Source organism: Antechinus flavipes, chromosome 1 (assembly GCF_016432865.1).
Source record: "Antechinus flavipes isolate AdamAnt ecotype Samford, QLD, Australia chromosome 1, AdamAnt_v2, whole genome shotgun sequence".
Taxonomy (NCBI): Eukaryota; Metazoa; Chordata; class Mammalia; order Dasyuromorphia; family Dasyuridae; genus Antechinus; species Antechinus flavipes.
This window is the reverse complement of record NC_067398.1, coordinates 193,488,984-193,512,540: the sequence shown is the minus strand read 5'-3', so window position 1 is coordinate 193,512,540 and position 23,557 is coordinate 193,488,984. Positions and strand designations below refer to the sequence as shown.

Sequence of the window (23,557 nt, the reverse complement as noted above, 5' to 3'; positions counted from 1 at the left end):
AGAAAATTAAAAAAACATTTAAAATCTAGTTTGACATTAATTTACTATTAGAGAAGTTGTGAAATGATTCAACCATTATGTAGAACAATTTGGAAGTATGCCCAAAGGGCTATAAAATTGTACATACTCTTTGATTTAGCAATGCCACTCTCAGATCTCTGTCCCAAAAGAGATAAGAAACAAAAAGCAAATAGATTTATATGTGCAAAAATATTTATAGCATCTCTTTTCTGGTGGCAGAGAATTAGAAATTGGGGGATGGCTGAACAAGTTGTAGTATATGACTGTGATGTATTGATGGTCTCAGAAAAAGCCTAAAAAGATTTGCATGAACTGATACAAAGTGAAATGAGAGAACATTGTGCACAATAACAGCAACACTATAATATGATCAACTATGAATGAGTTAGCTATTCTCAGCAATACAATGATCTAAGACAACTCTGAAGGACCTATGATGAAGAATGCTATCCATCTCCCAAGAAGGAACTGATGAAGTCTGAATACAAACAAGCATACTTATTTATACTTTATTTTTCTTGAGGATTTTTCTTTTGGTTTATGTTTTCTTTCACAATATGACTTATATGGGAATATGTTCTGCATGACTATACATGCATAGCATATATCAAATTGCTTGCCTTCTCAATAAGTGGGGGCGAGGGAGAGAATTTGGAACTCAAAACTTAAAAATGAATGTTAAAAACTTTTTACATGCAATTGAAAAAAGGAAAATACTAAATAAATAATTTTTAAATAAGAAAAATAAAAATGGAGTCTGAATTCTAAACTATAGCTCTCATTTCAAATTTTTCTCTTCTAATTCATACTGAATAATGAAAAATAAACAATTTATATTTGCTAGATATCAAGTTTGTTATACATAGAGAGTTAACATCTTAAATCATAAATCCTTATTGAACTGTGGATGAGTAACACAAAATTTAATTATTCTTAAATGGATCTATTGTCAGACTCCAAATGAAAACTTAATGAATTTAGAATCATATGGTATATATCAATGTCATGTAGTCATGAGGTTTTGCGTTCTATTGTTGCATAAAATACCCACAAAGTAGGACTCTGACCAATTGATCATATGATACCAAATAGAATTTCCTTCTATTTCATTATTGTTCATCCTTATCTATCCTTAAGCACAAAGGTAATCATTTTATCTTCATTATAGCAAATATTCAAGCAATGTTTAATTTATATACTACAGAGAGGATAAAGCTTATCTAAATGTGCATATTTCTCTCCCATCTCAAATAGAAGACAGAAGAAGCAATTAAAGAATTTTCCTACAATCCCATAATAAATAAATTTATGAATATGTTCTTAAATAATTTCATAGGATTTAAGAGCTTTGGTCATTGGATGAAGACATTTAACAGCACAAAGAAAACATTCTCTGAATTGTTAATTATCTCACTCAGAAATGAAGCAGCTCATTAAATAATGAAGAATTTCAGGCTCAGAACCACTTTGTGGACACAGACACCCTTTTACTCAGACGAGACAGTCCCAAAGTGGGGAGTGGACTTTCACTATAACCCCACCTCCCCCACAAATGATCATGTCACTAAAATTCCTGGACTAAAAGCAGATAATATATCCATCCAGGAGCAGAGATATACCCTGAGAATAAACAAAAATGTAGAGTGATATGGAGAGACAGACATCTTAGGGAAGAGACAGATTCAAGGAGTAAAACCCTTTCTATTGGAGAGCATTACTAGTAAATGACTAAAGAAAGCAAGAGATCTGCTCGCTAACTGAGCAGTTCACTTAGATTAATTGCAGCAAAAGATACAACTATATGAGAAGTATACAAAGAACTTCCAAGTCCTATTGAATATCAGAAGAGGTATTCTCTTTTGCCACATGTATGTCCTGTACATGTGCCTCACTATCACTGTACTTTAAGTATGAGCCCATTTTTTCTATAGATGTTTGTAATTGTGGGAGCAGATGCTTTTCTTCTTGGGGAAGAGGGGAAGTTTTTAACAATGTTTTTACTATTAAATTTACTATTAAATGCCTTTGATATAGGCATTTTTTTTTTTACCTAGTAGCTTATTGTTAATGGGGAGTACAGCACTGGGAACTTATAAGCTAAAGCAGTAGAAGTAGTCAGTAGGATATTAGATTTATCCCTAAAAGAGAGGCTAATTACTATCCTCTGGGGATACTATCTATTTGTATAAATGCAAATTAGAGATACACTGTAGGGCACTGAGTCTAGGACATATTTGAGTCTCTTGTACATATTCAGTAATCCCTGGAGAGATTTTGCATTTAGTACTCCTTTTTTCATGGATTCATTAGGGAAAAATTAGTAATTTTTTTCTTCTTTTGTTTTAGATCTGAATAAGACAGTGGTTTTCTTATGTGTTTTCTTTTTAAGTCAGATCAATATTGTTGGTATATACATTTAAAAAAAGTTTTATTAATATTTGTTGCATTTCTTTGTCCATTGCAAGTATTATAGCTAATATGAGTAGCGTGGGTTTTGCTTTCTTAAAATACTGGTGCCTAGAAAATTATGTGCCTTTTTATGTTATTTATTTATTTTTTTTTACCTTTAAGCAGATATACTTGCTTTATGGTAGTATATGTCAGTTTTCCTAAAATTCTTATAGGCTGCAAGTCCATTGAATAATGTTGCCTGTTGGTTGTATAATAAATCTCAAGGGCCTTTTGAGGAGTGGTTTACATCTCTTTAGTGCTTTTATGTTTCTCTTTTAAGTTTACCTACTTGTCCTACTGAGAACTGAATTAGAGTTCTATTAAGGATCATTTATGGAAATTTCAGGATCTCTGTAATACAAGCAGAGGAAATTTTTGCTTGCAGCTCCACTGGGATTACCCTACATGTTAAAGGCTCTCAGGAGATGTTTTAGTATAACTGGTATATGAAAGAATAAGATTTTCTAACCTCCAGTTATATTGCTCTATATGCTAAAAGGAATGGATGAATTTCAACCAGAACAGTATGGATTCTCACCTGAGGGGCAGGAGATGTGAATTCTGTTTTCTGGAAGCTCAGCAGAGACTAGGATTTCCTTTCTAAGGGGAAGCTTGATTTCTTTTCCTTTTTCTATGCTCTATCTTGTTTAGGGACAGTCTTTGCAAATATCAAGGCAGATGGCGAATTATAAGAACTTTGTAACTTTGTATAAGAATTGTATCACCAAAAATTTCTCAATTAAATTTCTTGAAAAAGTTGTCAACTTTCACTTCCTATGAATGTTCTACTTTCACTTAATCCTTAACCAATGGCAATTTGGATTCTAACTTTATCACTCCACTAAAAGGACCAATAATCTTTATTAATTACCAAACCTGGTCTTTTCTCAATATTTATCCTTTTCAATTTATCTGCTATATATTCTCTCCTCTCTGGGTTTTTTGTGACACTTCTCTTATAGTTTTTCCTTACTGGTTCATCACCCACTTGACAATCTTAACAACATTCTGTCTTCGGTGCTTATTTTCTCCCTCTACATTTTTCTTTAAGTAACCTTATCAACTCTTTTAGTTAGTTTAACTATGATCTCAATCTATATGATCTATATATTCAACTCTAGTCTCTTTCTAGAACTTCATCAATTGCCTAGTAGACATTTTAAATGGAAGTATTTTAGTAATATCTCAAACTTAATATATTCAAACCAAAATTCATTGTCTTTTCCTCCAAACTCTTTCTTCCAAATTTCTCTATTTCTGTCCAAAACACTATCATCCTTTCAGGCTCGCAGTTAGATAATCTCAGCATAATCCTCAACTCCTCTTTCCCTCATTCCACATATCCAATTACTTGTGAAATCTTTCCATTTTTACCTTACTACATACCTAAAATCCAAACCTTTTTCTCCACTCACACAGTTGCCATATTAATTCAGCCTTCATTACCTTTCACTTAGATTATTTTAATAGCCTAATTGGTTTCATGCTCAATCTCTAGCCTAACTGTCAAAATAATTTTCATTAAATACAAATATGAATGCATTAGTCAGGTATTTATTCATCTTCTTGTACTCTGCTTTTCAGCCAAACTATCCTTCTCACTATTACACACATAAATTGAGACTCCATCTGCCACTTTTCTCATCCCTAGAAGACATTCCCTCCTTTCCTGTAGTTATAGAGTCCCTCTCTTCCTTTTAAGAAAACTCAGTCATCTTTTTCATCAAGCTGTTTTTGATCACCTCAACTACTATTGTTTTCTCTCTCCCAAATTACCTGGTACTTTAAAGTAAATTATTTATGATTTACATAATTATATATGTAATTTTCTCACTCATTAGAATGTAAGCTCCTTTAGACTGCTTCTAGTTCCAATTTTAAGCAAATACAGGGCCTGGCACACATTAAACATTTAATGTCTATTAATTGATTGTTTTCTCAAGAATCATTTGTGTATTATACCATTGTATACTTCTTTGAGACTTTAATATAAGGAAAAGAAATTTCTTTAGAATTGAGGTACTGCAAGTTGATTATTCTCAAAGGAATCCAAAAGACTTTTAAAAAATACCTGAGTTATAATATGGAAATAGGTCTTACATGACTGCTTGCTACTTTAGGAAGGGGGGAGGAATGTGGAATAAGTGAGAAAATATGGAAATCAAAATTTTATTTTAAGAAAAGAATGTTAAAAATTATCTTTTTGTGTAATTGGAACAAAATAACCTTAAAATGTTTTTTTTAAAAAAACCCAAAACCAGAAGCAAGGTATCCAGTCAATCAATGAATGATAATTATATATCCTTTTAAATAGTCTTAAGATTAAACATTTATTAATTTTTTAAAAAAATAAATGAATTATGAGAGAAGTGCTTTATCAATTTAAAAAAATATGTAAATTTTTATTATTATGAGAGGCACTAGTGAAGCAGGAAAAAAAAATATTAGTATTGTAATTGGAAGACCATAGCCTGAGTTTGGACTTTACTCTGAATTAGCTGTGCAATATTGGGAAATTGAGTACTCAACTTCTCAGTGACTCAATTGTTTTTCTTCTATAAAATGGGGCTAATTAATGCTGTTATTAATAAAGAATAGCCATTCTCTTCAACAATGAGATGATTCAAACCAGTTCCAATTGTTCAGTAAAGAGGAGAATCAGCTACACCCAGAGAAAGAACTATAGAAAAGGAGGGTGGACTACAACATAACATTTCCACTCTTTCTGTCATTGTTTGCTTGCATTTTTGTTTTCCCTCTTAGATTTTTCTTTCTTTCTTTCTAGACCTGATTTTTCTTGTGCAGCAAGATAACTGTATAAATATGTACACATATATTGAATTTAACATATACTTTAACATATTTAACATATATTGGACTACCTCCCATCCAGGGGAGGGGTAGGGGGAAAGAAGGGAAAAGTTGGAACAAAAGGTTTTGCAAGGGTCAGTGTTGAAAAACTACCCATGCATATGTTTTGTAAATAAAAAAGCTATCTATCTATCTATCTATCTATCTATCTATCTATCTATATTAAAGAATTGCCATATCCTACTATATACACACATTTAGTGTATATAATTATGCATGGGGGACATGATTTGTCTTAAATTTCTTAAGTGTAATTAGGTTTCTATTGAATAGTAAAAATAACTCTTGAATCCCTCTCCCTTCCATCATCAGGCATTTTCACTGGCTGTCCACCATGCTTAGAATTCTCTTCCTCCTCTACCCTTACCTTATAAGGTAAGAATCTATAGATTCTCTAAATTTCTTCTAGTCTCAGCTAAAATTTCAAACTTTTCCTGATCCTTCTTAATCTTCTCTCTGAGATTATTTCCAATTTATCACTGATGTATAGATATATCCTGTTTACATATAGCTGTTTATAGTTTATCTCACTCATTAGACAGAGTTTTTTGAGAGCAGGAAGTGTCTTTTTTGCCTTTTTTGTATCCAGAGCATTTAGCACAATGCCTGGCATAAAAGTGTTTAATAAGTGATTGAAACCACATGGTTATAGGATTATTTTAAAACTGTTTTTAAAAGTCTAACTATGGCTATCTAAACAGGAACATAATATATTTTAAGAATATAGGCTGCAAAAATAAGAAGGGAATTCTCTATTTCTTCAATTTTAAGGTCTCTATATCATCACAAAACATATAGAATTAATTTTCATATACTTATTTCTTTTGTTTAATTTTTTTTCTTTTGGTTTAGCTGTCATAACTAAAGTTGAAGAAGAACTATGCAAAGTTCAAAGGTATTTACACTTGACATCCTACTAACTTTTTTCCATGCAAAAACAGCAATAGCAAATTATTTCAAAGTTATTTGCAGAGGTTCATTTTTAATATTAGTATATACCACTCCTCCACCTCTGAACTTTTACAGAATTCAAAACTGTAGTTAGAAAAGAGACAAAAAATATTAATTTTCTTCAGATATTACAGCTAGAGCCCTATCAATTGAGCATAAATTTAAAAAGTTTAACATCATCATAATTCCAAGTTGGCTGTTGCCTCTCCTCTAAGACAAAGGAGGAACAAGAAACAACTGTATTGAACTAATAGGTATAAGCCCAAACTTCTAATGTGATGTAACCAAAAGATTATCGAACAACTGCAGATCTTAGATACCTAATCTTTAAAATAGGGGTAAGATCATATGTATTTGAAGAAAAGGTTAGATGATTATCTTTTAAGTCAAAGATTTTATGTACTTCCCAGAGACAGGTATAATTCCTAACAATCTCTTAGCTTTCACAGATAACCTAAGGTTCTTAATCTAGTCTACAGGAGGAGATAGTCCTTCTGGATAGGGTTACTTCCATTTATTGGAAATCAGTAAACCTGGAAAGTGGTTAACTTGGATAAGTTTTTTATAGGACATACCCACAGTGGCCACAAATATTACAGGCTAAATTGCATTGGTGTGCCTGGGATCAAGAGGACTAGGAATGATTCAACACTTCTTTTAAACTAGTTTTTCAAGGAAAATCAAATTTATATGTTTCATAGCCATAAACCATGGCACAGATAATAAAATCTTTAATTAGAAACTCCATGTAGAGTAAGTGATAAAAAAAACCACATTCATGATGAGATTATCATAAGCCATATAATCAAATATATGCGTCTTGAAAGCAGTTTGCTATGATTATTTTTAAAAAAAAATAGCACATACACACCTAATATCTAGAATCAAGAAGAAATTTTTTGAGAGAATGATGTGAAGAGCAACAAAAAGAAAACTAAATGTGACTGATTTCTGGCATTTAATTCTTGTTTCTTTTTACAGGGAAACAATTGTATACTAAATATTCTTATGGAAAGAAATTAACTTACCTTTCACAGGCTCGGACAGTCCATGCAGCAATTATCCATAAGGAGATACTAAAAACCAGCAATACAGTTCCTGGACATATAGTCATTAATGTCTTCATAACAAAACGCGTATTGAAGTTTATTTTATTAAGAGCTCCAATGCTTCTAGAGGAGGCATCAGTGAAAAGTTTGCTATGTAAAAGCATAACTCTGGCAATAAGATAGAGTCTTAAGAACATTGGTATAGACAAAATGATATCCACATCAGCAGTTGTTGTGGATGAGGTATAGGAGAAGGCAAGCCGGGCTGTCCATGTGAAGGTATAATTCCCAGGTATGGGATGAATAGCACACACCAGTATTTCCAAACAGATGAAAAAAATACGTTCATAAGTCATGGCTATTCTCCAGTCATCTGCTCCATTGTCCACCATGAACAACTGAAAAATAAAGTAGGAAAAAAACATTTTCAGTATGGAAGAAATGGTTTATAGGCATATATATTTTAATACAAATGAGGTAATCAATTGCAGAGTTCTAAAATACAGAAATATCTAATTTATTATTAATTTTTTGTTTTTGCTGAGGCAATTAGGGTTTAGTGACTTGCCCAGGGTCACACAGGTAAAAAATGGTAAGTGCCTGAGACCAGATTTGAACTCAGGTCCTCCTGACTTCAGGGCTGGTACTCTATCTACTGCACTACCTAGCTGTCCAGAAATATCTACTGCACTAACTAGCTGACCAGAAATATCTATTTAAAAAAATATACAAGTGAGGATAGGGGATGATTGGTTCATTAATTTGATTGATCTGCTTCATCCTAATAATTCATTGTATAAAAAAAATTCTAGTGAGTTCTTCCATAATTGGTCCCAGTAAAGGGACCAATAAGTTCTTCTTCTAAAATTGCAAATACATTGCCTTCTTATTGCTCAATCACATCTGACCCTTCATGATTCTATGGACTTGTCTAATGTAGTTTTCTTGGCAAAGATACTGTAATATTTTGTCATTTCTTTCTCCACTTGTGTCACCATTTTGCAGATGACAAACCGAAATAAAGAAGGGTTAAGTGATTTGCCCAGGTTCACACCCTAGTAAGTATTTGGGATCAAATTTGAACTCAGGTCGCCCTGATTCCAGATCTGGTGCTCTTATCTACTAAATTACCTAGCTGCCTCCATATACATTATCTTCACCCTATTAAATTTGTGATTGGATTGGATGGGCTGTTTCATTTTATTTTTGTCAGATCTATGGATTTCATTGGTGTAGGAAACTTCTAGTAAGACAATTTCCTCTACCAATAGAGTCAATAACTGCTCTGCAATTTATATTCTGTGAGTTGCCTGAGGTACTAAGATGTTAAATGACTTTCTGAGTTAGGCATCAGTATGTGTCAGAGACAAATCTTGAATCCAAATATTCCTAATTCTACTAAGGCCAGTTGTATCTACTATGATCTGCCATACACATTATGTTATAGCTCTCAAAAGACACTTAAGTCCCTATGTTCCTTCCAGGCCTAATTCAAGTGCTACTTCTTTCCCAAAACTTGTCCTGATCAATATCCTACTTTCTACCTCTACTGACAATATTTTCTTCCATCTCAAATTCCAGATAACAATTTGACTGAACATTTTCTTAGAACTTACGACCTTCTATCAATCACTGTTTGGTATTTACTTGTATACAAGGGTATCTCCTAAACTAAATTACAAATACCTTGATTTATCTACTTTTGTCAGTCAGATAATCATTTAAGTGTTTACTATGCACCAGTTCAGTTATTCAGTTGTTTTTCAGTTGTATCCAATTCTTTGTGACCCCATTTGTGGTTTTCTTGGCAAAGATACTGAGGCTAGATTTGAACTCAGGAAGATGAGAATTCCTGACTCCAGGCCTGGCATTCTGTCCACTCAGCTTCCCTATTAATGTAGTACTCCTTATCAATCACTATTTTAAAGATGGGGCAAAAAGAAAGGCAAGAACTTGATCCAGAAAATGGTTCTACCCTCAAGAAGCTGGGATTCTAATGGAGGAATCAATATTCAAAAACTTTGTGTGTGTGTGTGTGTGTGTGTGTGTGTGTGTGTGTAAGACTTTTATTGCTATTTTTCAATCATGTCCTGTTATGGGCCAGAACTTGGAAACAAGGATTCTTACAAGGTGTTAAGTCAGTGGAATTGATAAAGATAATGGTTGTTTAGCATGGTACTTAGTTCACACCTATGATAAGAGAGCATATAAGCTCAGACAAACTCAGCCAGAATCAGAACAAGGCAAGACAGAGAAGTGGTGGCGGTCTTCCTGCCTCCCCCACAGAAACCAAGACACATTCAGGAGGACCTCAAGAAAGCTGGCCTGACCCCAGAAAAGGAGACAATAAAGAATTTGGACTTCCACACCTGGCTGTTCCGTATGGTGATTATTCTGAACTGAAATGAAGACTGCTCCCAGAGACCCCAAGAAAACCCAAAAGAGAACATTACAGTGTCCAACTCTTGGTGACCCATTTGGGATTTTCTTAGCTAAGATACTGATGTGGTCTGCTTTTTCCTTCTCTAGCTCATTTGACAGATGATGAAACTGAGGTAAAAACAGGATTAAGTAATTTACTTAGGGGTCCACAGCTGGATTTGAATAGAATTCTTCCTGACACCAGGTCTGGCATTCTTAACCACTGTATCACTTAGCTGCCCTACAAGCAAGATTATATATCACAGAATCTCTTGTGTTTGTCCTTTCTCTCTTCTGACATATTATCACTCTGATACTGGCCTTATTGCCTTGCCTGGATTATTCCAGTAGTTTTCTGGTTAGAATTTCTCCCTGAAGTCTCTCCCTACTCCAGTTCATCCTTCATTCAAGTACGGGTTTGACTGCCTCCCTCCTCAATAATATCTGACAATTCCCTATTCAGCATCAAATATAGAATCCTATGTTTGATATTTAAAACTTTTTGTAATCATGACTCCTTCCTACAAAGTTGTCTTGTGCTTCACTCCTACCCAGGTACCTTAGCAGTACCAGCCTTCTTGCTGTATCTCACATACCTATCTCTCTCTTTCATCTAAATATGTGTTATAATACATGTATCATAGGTTATGTCTGTTATATATATTCCTATGTATATTATATATATGCATCATAATTGCTATACACATATTATATATGTTATGTACCTCTAAATATGCAAAAATATATAATTTATACATATATACATTGTATATTTTATGTGTGTAATATATACACATATTGTATATACATATAAGAAGAAAGAGATGTGATAGCAAGTATAGACAAAGAGACAAGACTTTAGGACAAAGTCTTGGGGAACATCTACAGTTAGTAGAAGAAAAATCAACATGGTCAAACAGGTATGAGGGGAATCAGGAGATAAAAGTTTTATGAAAACCTAGAGAAGAAAGAGAATGCAGGAGAACATGCTCAATGGTATCAAAGTTTCAGAAAGGATAAGAATAAAGACAGAAAAGATCATTAGAATTAGCAGTTGATGATGCAGAGTGAAATGAGCAAGACCAAGAGATCATTATATACTTCAACAGCAATACTATATGATGATCAATTCTTTTTTTAATATATATATATATTTTATTTTATTTTATAATAACTTTATATTGACAGAATCCATGCCAGGGCAATTTTTTTACAACATTGCATTCGCTTCTGTTCCGATTTTTCCTCTCCCTCCCTCCACCCCCTCTCCTAGATGGCAAGCAGTCCTATATATGTTAGATATGTCAGTATATCCTAGATACAATATATGTTTGCAGAACCAAACAGTTCTCTTGTTGCACAGGGAGAATTGGATTCAGAAGATAAAAATAACCCGGGAAGAAAAACAAAAATGCAAATAGTTCACATTCATTTCCCAGTGTTCTTTCTTTGGATGTAGCTACTTCTGTCTATGTGATGATCAATTCTGATGAACGTAGCCCTCTTCAACAATGAGATGAACCAAATCAGTTCCAATAGAGCAGTAATGAATTGAACCAGCTATACCCAGCAAAAGAACTCTGGGAGATGACTATGAACCGCTAATAGAATTCCCACTCCCTCTATTTTTGCCCGCCTGCATTTATTATTTCCTTCACAGGCTAATTGTACAATATTTCTGAGTCTGATTCTTTTTGTACAGCAAAATAAGTGTTTGGTCATGTATATATATGTTGTATTTAATTTATACTTTAACATATTTAACATGTATTGGTCAACCTGCCATCTGGGGGAGGGGGTGGAGGGAAGGAGGAGAAAAATTGGAACAAAAGGTTTTGCAATTGTCAATGCAGTAAAATTACCCATGCATATATCTTGTAAATAAAAAGCTATAATTAAAAAAAAAAGAATTAGCAGTTGAGAAATCACTGGTAACTTTGGGAAAGCAAATTTTAATTGAATCATGAAGTCACCAGCTAGATTATAGAGGGTTTATTAGAGAATGAAAAGAAAGGAAATAGTGGCACTGAATGTAGAAAATTCCCTAGGAATTTAGTCAAAAAGGTATGAAAAGATAGCTAGTAAGAATAGTTGGATCATTTGAGGATATTTTAAAAATGGAAGAGGGGGAATGGGAATGTCTGTATGTAATAGGGAAGCAAGCAGTAGATAGGAAGAAATAGAAGATTAGCAAAAAAGTGAAGGTGATAAAGGGATTTCTCTCTCAGAGAAGCTGAAATGGGATATAGCAAGGGATATACAAGAGAAGGAAATGTTCATATGAGCTGTGAGGGCATAGCCAACCAAGTGCTAGGAGATGAAAAGGAAGAGGGGAAAAGAGAGTGCTTTTGAAGAATGACTTCAATATTTTCAGTGAAGTATGAAGTAAAGTCTTCTGCTTAGTAGGTGGATTTTGAAATTACTACTGGAGGTTTGAGGAAAGATGAAAAGGTTTGCAGTACTGATTGTGATGGGTGGAAGAACAACGCAATTAGGGAGGTTTAATAAGATTGAATTGTTATATAAAAAGTTTAGTTGTAAATTATAACATTTGCAGTGGACATTGCCAGCACCGTTTTATTTATTTTTAAATATATTTCATTAATTAGTTGTCACTGGATAAACTCCAAGATAGACCTCACTATTTTAAATTCTTTTTTATAATGAATTACACTGCAGCAAGAATTTAAGACATTTAATTAGTAAAGCCTGACATTTTACTAATTATTGTCTCAAAGAAACTTATTTATGGCAACTCAACCTACATTCACAGTTTACACACAAACTTCAGGTCACATTTCAGAACAGCATTAGGATCTTGACCATCACCTTTCCTCAGATTACTATTACTAGCTATGAAAACTAACTCATGGCTAATCCTGTTATGTTTATAAATTTTCTGTAAAAACTTTTTTGGATACTTAAAAAATAAAAATAGCCCCAGAGATTTATGATGGCAGACTTCTAAAGTTAGATAAATGGTCAGCCAACATTTGCTAGGTAAAAATGTAATGAAAAGGAACCTGATACCTCTCTGGGCAGTTTATATTGCCTTTTTGGATAGCTCCAACTGTTAGGAAGGTTTTTTTTTTTTTTTTTAACAGCAAACCTAAATTTATGGATGATATATTGGGATGTGCACCTGAGGAACAAATTCTAGAAGCATGTCTACAAAAAACCATAGAAACACTAAGATACTACAAACTTCATATCGCTACAGAAAAAATTCAAAGGCATGCTCCTTTTCAATATTTAGGATATGAAATATATCCTAAAGCACTTACTCTACAAAAACTGTCTTTAAGAACAGAGAGGTTGAACACCTTAAATGATTTCCAAAAATTAATAGGAGATATCCAATGGATGCGTCCAGTATTAAGTTTAACTACCAATCAATTGCAACCCCTATATGACATTTTAAGGGGAGACACTGCTTTAAATTCACCACGCCGGCTTACAAAAGAAGCTCAAGAGACCTTGAGAGAAGTTGAACTGGCTTTATCCAATGTAGTTGAGAGAGTAACTCAAAAACCCTTGGAAATATCAGTTTTTGCTACGAAAGAAGCACCCACAGCAGTCCTTCATCAAGGAGACAGTGTGATAGAGTGGGTGAACCTCCCAGCACAACCAGAACAAAGCCTTACGCCTTACCCAGTGCTTGTGGCTAGAATTCTATTAAAGGCCATTAAGCGAGCAGTACAATTATCTGGGACAAGACCTGACAAGATATATACCTTCTATACAAATGCACAAATTAATGTATGCTGTGAAACCATCCCAGAGTGGCAGATTTTATTGGCCATGGCTCCAAATTTTGCACATGGATCTCCATTAAAGATAACCAGACTACTGCATAATTGGCAATGGATTTTTGAGGAGAAGGTTTCTAAGGTTCCTCTTGAAGGACCAACCATTTTTATAGACGCAGCCAAACAAAATATTTGTGCTGTATACTCTCATGATCTAACCGTAAAAAGAGTAGTCAGAACTCCTTTTCAGTCCACTCAGCAGAACGAATTATATGCGATCATGCTAGCTCTCACTTATTACCCAGGCGACATAAATATAATATCTGATTCAGCCTATTCAGTAGGTGTGGTACAAAGAACTGCCACAGCCCAAATAAAATTTGCAGCTTCTAATATATATCAGCTCTTTAAGGAACTTCAAGAGCAAGTGAGAAAGCATCCAGGAAAGATTTATATCCTGCATGTCCACTCACATAGTGGACTTCCAGGTCCTATTTTTGATGGAAATTCAAAGGCAGATAGCCTTTTAACTATGTTGGCCAGTACGCCTTTATTTCAGGAGGCCCAGGAATCCCATTCTAAATACCATCAGGCTGCTCGAGCTTTGCGTTTACAGTTTGGGATTACAAAAGAAGAAGCTAGGAGCATAGTAAAAAGCTGTACAGCTTGCCTTCCCTTCCACGCTCCTACACTGCCTCCAGGGAAGAACCCTCGTGGTTTGAGACCCAATGAAATCTGGCAAATGGATGTGACCCATTATAAATCTTTTGGTCGTCTGTCTTTTATCCACGTTGTGGTAGACACCTTTTCAGGATTCACTTTTGCCATACCAGCAGCAAAAGAGACAGCCCGAGTGGTCACTGAATTCCTCATTCAAGCATTCGCAATTATGGGTGTGCCACAAGAAATAAAAACGGATAATGGACCGGCATATACCTCCAAACATTTTGAACACTTTTGTGCACAGTATAAGATTTTACACACTACTGGCATACCCTTCAATCCTCAAGATCAAGCAATAGTAGAAAGAAGAAACAGAGACATTAAGACACTCCTCCAAAAACAAAAGAAAGGGGGAGCCATGGGGAACCCTAGAGAACTTCTAAATTTAGTTCTCTATACCATTAATTTTTTAATCTTTGATAAAGATGCACTGGCTCCAGCAGACAGGTTTTATAACCCACCAGAAGAGCAGTGTCCAGTGCGAGCAGCTCCACTATCTTAAGATAATCGCCAGGTGATGTGGAGAGACCCAGAAAGTGGTGAATGGAAGGGACCAGATAGGCTAACTGCTTGGGGGAGAGGATTTGCTTGCATCTCTACAGGTGGAGAAGGAATCAGATGGGTGCCTACGAGCCGCATTCGCCTTGTCCATCGCAGAAAGATGGAGCAGACCCTTGAAACAAAGGAGAAGACCCAAGAAATATCGGGTGGTTCTGTTGCTGATTGTGCTCACAAGAATTATTAGATTCCTGGCCATGAACTAATGGACAATGGAATCCTATTGGACTGTTTCTAGGACTTATGGACATGTGTAAATTTTCAGATTGATTCTTGTTATTTGTTACATTACTACTAGCCTGTGTTATAATGCTATGTGCTCATGTAAATTATGTATAATGCCTCCCATATTGATGGATTTATGTATACCATGTATATCTGTTACAAAGTTCTGGCCCATATTGATAGATTTATGTGTACCCCCTCAGAAACCCCCTATGTTTTAAAACAAAAGAAAGGGGGAGATGTTGGAATCCTTACTAACTGCTAAGTAATTAGAGTTGATCTAATCTTACAAGAAGTTGTTTTGGCCAGAACCTGAAACAAGGTACTAAGTAGAACTAATTAAGACAAGGCTTGTTTTCACACCTTTACTCACTGGAGTCCACAAGTATGCTAGCTTCACAAAGTACACTTTCTACACCTCCCTTAAAGCTCATTGGGCCAGAGAGCACTATGGGAGAAAACCCATAATCCCATTCTCTCAGAAGAGGCAGATAAAAGGCCAGCGATGAGGGATCTATGGCAAAATACACTTTTTCCTCTTGGCTGGCTGATCGCGCTGGACTCGAGAGGAACGACTCTGGTGCAGAGAACACTTTGACGGATTTCAGTGGAGCTACGCCAGAAGCCCTCTCTCCGCGGCAAGTTGGTGGCTGGCTTCCCCAGAAGGAGATAAGAGAGACCTTCCATCTCTGTCTTGGTTGGAGGCAGAAGAAAGCAGAGGCAGAGGCTGAAGGACAGAACCTTTGGATTTGGAGACATCCGAAGGGCTCCAAGCCTCTAAACCGGCTGTGCATTGAGAAGAACAAACTCCAACATTTGAACTCTAACAAGTTGGCCTCTAAGAAACTTCCATCTCCAAAAGACTTATGAACCTATTTAATTTTTTCTCATAAAAATTCTGTTTAAGTATAAAGAAATCATAGAAGTTATACAAAATCAAATAAGTTAGGATAAGAACTTGAGCTAATATTAAAATTTGGGGCATTCAGACCAATTTTGAAGGTATATTTTGCTTTACCTAAGAGATGTGTTACCAAAGAGAGTCATAGCAAGTCAGGTTTTCTTATTGATTTATATTGTAGTTGATTTATATTGGTCATTTCAGTCGTCAGACTCTTCACAACAGCATTTGGGGTTTTCATGGCAAGGATATGAGTGGTCTGCCATTTCTTTCTTTAGCTTATTTTATAGATGAGGAAACTGAAGCAAACAGGATTAAGTGACTTGTCTAGAGTCACATAGTTACCAAGTGACTGAGGCCAGATTTGAACGCAGAAAGATGAATCTTTCTGATTGCAAGCCCAGCACTCTATCCACCCTATCATACCTGTCCAATTATGGGAAAAATCAAAAATCAATACTTAGAATAGACTTGATCTGGTTGAGATCAAGGTAAACGCTAAAGTTAAGCTATTTTCTCCATTTTATCACCTAATCTTCTGACTCTATTACTTAACCTCTGAAATAAGCAAAATGATTGAGCAGCCTTAGCAGACAGGCTCCTTTTGCCACACTTCGATAAAGCTGTGAAAAACCTTATATAGGTATGAATCTCTCTGTTCTGTAGCTGTTAGCTACCCAGCAACTTCCCATCTGCTGATGCTAAGTAAACTTTTTTTGTTTTCTAGCCTTGTCTCTTATTGATCTTTGGTCAAACTTTTAGGTGAGAGGAATAATTCTCCAAGAGGATTTGGGTTGAGAAATGTCCCATAGTTCTAACAGTCGGATGGAGGAGATACTATGCAAACAATTAAAATATGCAAGAATAAAATCAGGGATAATCCCTGGGGAAGACACTAAAATAAAGAGCACTGGGAAAAGCTTCTTGCTAAAGGCCAAACTTTAGCTAAGATTAGAAGGAAAGTGGGAGGTAGAGATGATGTGAAAGGAGAGAGTCCCAGGCGTGGAACAACCAGTGAAAATGCTGAGATTTGGGAGATGGAAGGTTGTCTACCAGGAACAGCAAGATCAGTAGCACTGGATTTTGGTGTATGTATAGAGGAATAAAATGTAACAAGATTAGAAAGGTAAGGAGCTAGGTTATGAAGGGCTTTGAATGAAAAAGAATTTTATATTTTATAATAAACATTAAGTAGTTAATATACTAGACCAGGGTTGAGAAGAGAGTAGAAAATAAAGGGTCAAAAGAGAGAAAACAAAAGAACTTGGAGGTTTGAAATCAGTTGAGAAACATTTATAAAGCACCTGTGCTTTCCTTCCAAGCACATGCTAAGAATTGTATATACAAAGAACAGTCAAGGACAGATTTAAGTGAAGGAGGTGTACAAGGTCACCTGTCTCATTTTCCTTTCCAAAACTATCTGGTCTACTGGCAAAATACAGACCAAGATTACTGGAGATGGCACCTTGGTCTTTTTAAGCTAAAGTCTTCAAAAGGTCTCAGTTTGACTGAGACCTCACCTATTTATTGATTAAGGTTGGATAGCAACTGAGGCAAAGAATCTCCTTTTTCTCCTAGTCCAAAAATAAATTCTAAATAAATAAATCTGGGAGGGAATTTAGGGTTTCCCTCAGTTAAACTGAGACTTGTTGAAGATCTTAGCTTGAAAAGGCCAAGATCTCCCATTTCATCCAGGGCCATTTCCAGTTGTTTTGATCTATATCTTGCCACTGGAACCTGATGGCTCTGGAGGGGAAAGGGGGACAGGTGATCTTACATAGCCCCCCCTCACTTCAATCCAATTCACTTGTATATCCAGTGTTCCAGAATGAAGGGCAGACAACAAAGGACAGATCCTACTGATAGAATAGAGCTTCTAGGGGAAATATATCAATAATTTTGAGATTCCCTGACTTTAGAGTGCTTTTTCTGTTCTAACAATCCATCCATCAATGATTGTAAAAGTCTTCTGGCCTAAGAATATAATATTTCTTCCCTTAGACTTTAGGAAAGATATATTAGTGATATTGAAATCCTCTGACCTTAAGAGTACTATTGTTCTAACAATCTGTCTGTTAATGATTTTAAAGTCTTCTGGCCTTAGAATAGTCCTACAAACATTACTGACTGATAGATAATCTGTTGGTCAGTGATAACCAAGTTCCCGAGACAATAGTGAATAGACTACCCCTCAAACCTACCTGAAAGCCATAAAATTAGCAAATAAGTAACATGAAACTCTGGTCTAATTGTCTTATAAATCTATCTTCTTGTTCTTTATTCTTTGCTAAATTCTTTTGGAATTTAGTCCACTTCAATTGGCATTACAATTCCAGAAAACTTTGCCCACTCACTTGGAGATGGGTTCAAGCCTACAAATTCTTTTGAGAAACTTCACAATACAGGTCTGAGACCCCCAAACTTTTGGGGTCCCTTCTAAACTGTAAGGTTTTTTTTTTTTTTTTTTGCTGAGGCAATTGAAGTTAAGTAAATTATCCAGGGTCACACAGCTGGGAAGTGTTAATGTCTGAGGCCATATTTGAACTCAGGTCCTCCTGACTTCAGGGCTGGTGTTCTATCCACTGTGCCATCTAGCTGCCCCATCCCCAATATTTGGTGGCCTGTACAGGTTGAGTCTGAATTCCCCTGACTTGATTCCCTCTTTGTTCCTCTCTACTTTATTCCCCAGAGTCCTGCACATATTTCAGTTGTGGGAATTGATAATAAGATCAATATAGATCAATCCCTCCATTTGTTAACTCCTCTATCTCAGATGAGATCAGATTAAGAAAAGAAAATTTTAAAGAACTCTAGGGAAATTCAAATTCTGCTCAGTTGTAGAAATAGAAGCAGCAGCAACAGCCATGGAGAGCTCACACAACTTTGCCCAAACACCTCCCCAACCCAGCTTCGGGGAATGTGGATGGAGTGAGGGTCAGACCACATGGTCAGCATTCCCTGAGCCCTCGCATGTGCAGCTACCATCAAAGAAAGATCCTGGCACCAGTCATCCCAGCCTTTAGCAGATTCTGTCCAGCAACTGTTGGTACCACCTGGATGGCAGTGTGAGGTGAGAAAGCCAGTCGGCCTCTGCATTTGGTAAGTCCACCACTCTCTGTTTCAGTTGCAGAAATATACTAGCTATGTAATTTATGACAAATTATTTTATCTCTGCCCAATTTTATGATTTGTAAAGAGAAATAGTAATGGTTGTTGTGAAGAGCACATGGTTGCAAAAGTGCTTAGCATAAAACATGCTATATGAATGTTATCTGCTTTATTGGATATGATTGCTTTATATTTGATAACTTTATGGATTTTTAGATGTGACCAACATACAATGCCAATGTTGAGATAAATGTGTGTGTAAAGTAATTTGGAAGCAAATTCAAATAAATTAAAGCCTCCCTAAGACTTGGAGGATAGTGCATAGAGGAAAGAGAATCTCTTTCTCTTTCTTCTCTCCTTCCCTGACTGCAGCAGGGATATATGGACAAAGGGGTGAGAGCGGGAGAAAGAAAAGATATTCAGTTCAGCGAAATTTGTTACTTGAGATATGATAGTAAAAGCAATAAAGGAGCTCTAATCAAATCCCTTTAAAGGGATATTTGCATTGATAGTGTTAATAGAAGATTTAAAAGTTTGGGAACTTTAGGAAAACAGAAGAGCAGTTTGCTAAGACTCTGGCAACAAGCAGCCTGCTTTTGCGATATCTAGAGTCAGATTTCTGAGGCTCCTGTCACTAAAAATTGGCACTTTAACCCTTTCCTGGTTCATTTTTGTCTAGAACATTTAATTAAAATTTAGGAAAACTAAAGTTAATTTTAAAATCTGTACTATCTCAATTTTAAGAATTGTCTTGTTTTCTCCCTAAAATAAAAGGAAAACTTGTTTAAGGGAAGACTATTTGGCTATTAAGAAAATTCTGAAATTGTTAACTAAGTTATTTGGAGTTATTGTCACTATGTTAAACGTAAAATTGGTACTTACTGTGTATGGAACAAGAGGGATGAGGTGAAAATCTTACCAGTTTAGCTCCAAGAATGAGGTATGCAACATCTTTTCCCCCTTTCACAGTAGGGAGAGGTATCAAACAGTATAGCTCATGAAAATAAACAGTAAGAATAATTGGGGTGGGAAACAGCAAATTCAGTCCCTTTTCTGTAGTGTCTATCAATCCCACAGCTTAATTTGTAAACTTGCCAGTTTTCTTGAAACCATCAGATAAGCCTGAGCTTAGGATGTATAGTTCCTAAATAAGGAATGTGTTTACTAAGAATCTTTAAGCTTGTTTAATGATTGATATTTTGCATCAGGATAAGTTTAAATATACAAAATATGTTAAACAAAATCTCCTATGTGTGTAAGTCCTAGTAAACTTTTTAAAATAATGTATTTATCCCTAAGCTGTGATTAGTAGAATTTGCTATTAGAAATAAAATCTCTTAGGAATGTAACTCTTTTGAGATTTGAATATGCCTCATCATTAAGTCAATAATCCACCATTTAAGAAAAATGCCATAATTTACTCAAAAGAATGCCTTCTTGAACTGCCATAGTGGATGTCTTATCTGGGCAAGAGCTGAGAGGACAATCTTAGCTTTTGCTCAAGGTGGGAGCCCCTCTGACTCAGTTTCCCAGTTCTGTTTCTTTGTTTCCCATCTGATTATTCCTGAGAATGACAATGAAACAGAATTATTGCTACATGATTGACTGTCAAACAGAGCTAAGGATGGTTTATCCTGTCATGTATATGTTCTCAGGTTGAAGTCTGAAGGACCAATTTTGATGCACTGATAATCGTATCCCTTCTTTTTCCTCTTATATCAAATTTTTATAGTCAGAGCAAATGATCAGTAGAAGCCATGAGCCCAGTACAAGTATCCCAGGGGACACAATGGTTTTCTACCTTAGATATTAAAGATGCTTTTTTTTTTTTTTTGCATCCCATTGCAATAAAGACTCACAATTTCTTTTTGTCTTTGAAGAGGCAAATCCAGGGGAACAATGACCCTCCATCAATTAACATGGGCACTCACATCCACAGCATGGAGGTAGCTCAGGGCTTCCATGAGGGTCCTCACATATCACAGGCCTTGGCAAGTATGTAGATGATATCTTGATCTGCAGCCCCACAGAGAGGCTTCTTTGGCTGCAGCCATAAAAACTCTTAAGTTCCAGATTCCCCCAGGGCTATTAAGTTTCTTAGTCTAAAATTCCACTTTGCCTATCAGTCTATTAAGTATTTGGGTTATGTAGTAATTCCTACCTCCCTTTTCCTCATAGCAGAGAGGAAGCAGTCTTAGTATTCCCTGAACTTTCCTCAAAGAAACAGCTGTGTACTTTCCTGGACATGGCTAGAATTTATACCTAACTTTAATTATTGCCAAGGATTCTATTCAAAGTCCTGACACAATTCCCCTCCAATGGAGGCCTGACCAGGACAGGGATTGTAAAACCCTGAAAGCTAAACCAATCTCTCAGTTCCTGGGACCCTATCCCAGACCCCTTGTTTATTTCTCAAAGAAACTTGGTGTTTTGGGAGTGACCCTCCTGGCCTACAGCTAGCTGCCACAGCCCTTCTAATTGAGGAAGGTTCTAAGTTCAACAACTATTGGAGGGTCTAACTGCCCAGCAGATTCACAGCATTTTTGCTTTCACCAGAACTTTAGAAATGAAGGAATGAGAGTGAACATCTATATTGACTCCAAATATGCCTTTATGTTTTGCATGCTCCTGGGGCTATATGGAAAGAAAGGGGAGTTTTGACAGCAAAAATAAAGAAATTTCCCCATTAAGTATGCAGGGGAAGTTCTATAATTATTGCAAACTGTCAATGGACCTAGAGAGGTTTCTGTTATGTTTTGTAAAGAACACCAGAAGGAGAATTCACTTCGCCCCCCCCAAAAAAAACAGTCTTGCAGCTGCCGAGTTGCTGCCTGTTTGCCTCTGACCATGGCACCTTTAATTCCCCAACTCCTACACCCTCGTGTAGATCCCAGGAGCAAACCCTTTGCTAAAGAAACTGGGTACACCCTTTTTCCTTCTGGGTGATTTCAGACACCTTCAGGCCAATTTCTAATCCCAGAGGCCAGGCAGGAACTTCTCATTGGCCTAAACTAAGATATTGGCTTGGAAAACAATGCTCTCTAAATTCCTTGTGAAATCTCTTTTCACTGTTCACAAACTAAGAGAAATAATTAAACAGATGTGTCAGTCCTGCCCAGTTTGTGTCCAGGTAAATTCTGAAAGGGCTTTTAAACCCCCCTTTTCCTAAAGCCCACCCAGAGGAGGGGTATATACTCAGGGAAGGACTGGCAGACAGATATTTACACATATGCTTCCTTGCAGGGACTTCAAACTCCTTTTGATTTTTATTGTCACTTTTACTAATTGAGTAAAAGCTTTCTCTTATAAGACTGAAAAGGCTCAGAGGTTTTTGCTAATGGAGATCAAACCCACTTAAGATTAATTATCTCCATTCTGCATGTCATCCTTTCTACCCAATGCTTAATTCCTTTTAAATATTATGGTGCTTGCCCTAGATCCTCTGAACACTCTTTCACTGTGTCTAATGCCACACTATTTTATCCACTACCCCTACTCTTTTGAGAAGACAAAAGCAGTAATGTGGGGGAAATGTTCTTTGGTATCTATCCTAGGAAAAGTTGTCTATATGAGAGACATTCATGACAGCCTTATCAGAAATATAGGGGACAATCTGATGAAGAAGTTGGGAAAGAATGGGATCACCTGTATTTATAAAGGGGATTGTTTTAGCAAGAAGGGCCACCTGGTTACATGAGATAGGGGTGAAGGAAAATACTAGCCAAAAGCATGGGGTGAAATGAAATGGGGAAAAAGAAGTTCTTGGTGAAAGACCTCATCATTGTTTTTTTTTCCAGTTTGGAAGGCCTAAAGTAGAGGGATTATACCTGGATTACAGAATCATGAAAAATGGTATTCATACTGATAGCAGCTGGTAAACCCTGAGATTACATGAAGTATGGGTTCCTGAGTCATCCTACATAATGATTGCATTTGGGAAGTAAAAAAAAGAGATCCCTGTCAGACGTAGCTATTAGATTAGAGGTTTCCATTTAGGAAGGGAGAGAGCTTGGTAAAAGGTACCAGATTTGAAGAGTTTAGAGTAGAGGACAAATTAGTATTCACTTGCTAGTTCTTATTTAACAGATCCTCTGGTCTTGATCTGTTGCCTTACTTAAACTGGGGTTATCTGAGAGACCTCTTCTTAGGATATCTGCTTCTAGACTCTACAGTAGCATACCTTGACCTTGACAAGCTCTACTGTGATAAGATGTACCTAGATAGAAGGTATCTATTTTATCTTTATAAAGTAGTGTCTTTACTTTTTCCATTTTCAGATGGTTATCTAAACTTGTATAGAAGTGAACAATTTTATGGAACTGTTACAGTATCACACTGTCCAGAGCTTATTAACTAGAAGGAGAACAAAGAGTCAATTTTTAAAATGGTTAATGGAATAAAGCAGTTTTTATAAAGGATAGTAGAAATTAGAAGGAATTAGATAAAGAAATGTAGCAGAGACATGCACATATATTTTAGCTAAATTCAAATAACTGCTGAATTATTCATACTTTCCCCATTAGTTTGGA

General features: G+C 35.8%; 1 protein-coding gene across 1 annotated transcript in view; it reads right to left on the bottom strand.

The window, feature by feature from the left end:
* KCNN2 (potassium calcium-activated channel subfamily N member 2) overlaps positions 1 to 23,557 on the bottom strand; it is a 190,986-nt gene that overhangs the window by 147,564 nt on the left and 19,865 nt on the right. Inside the window, exon 4 of the mRNA XM_051994453.1 lies at positions 7,323 to 7,741. Within this exon, the coding sequence (XP_051850413.1) occupies positions 7,323 to 7,741 (419 nt within the window). The remainder of the gene's footprint in view (positions 1 to 7,322; positions 7,742 to 23,557) is intronic.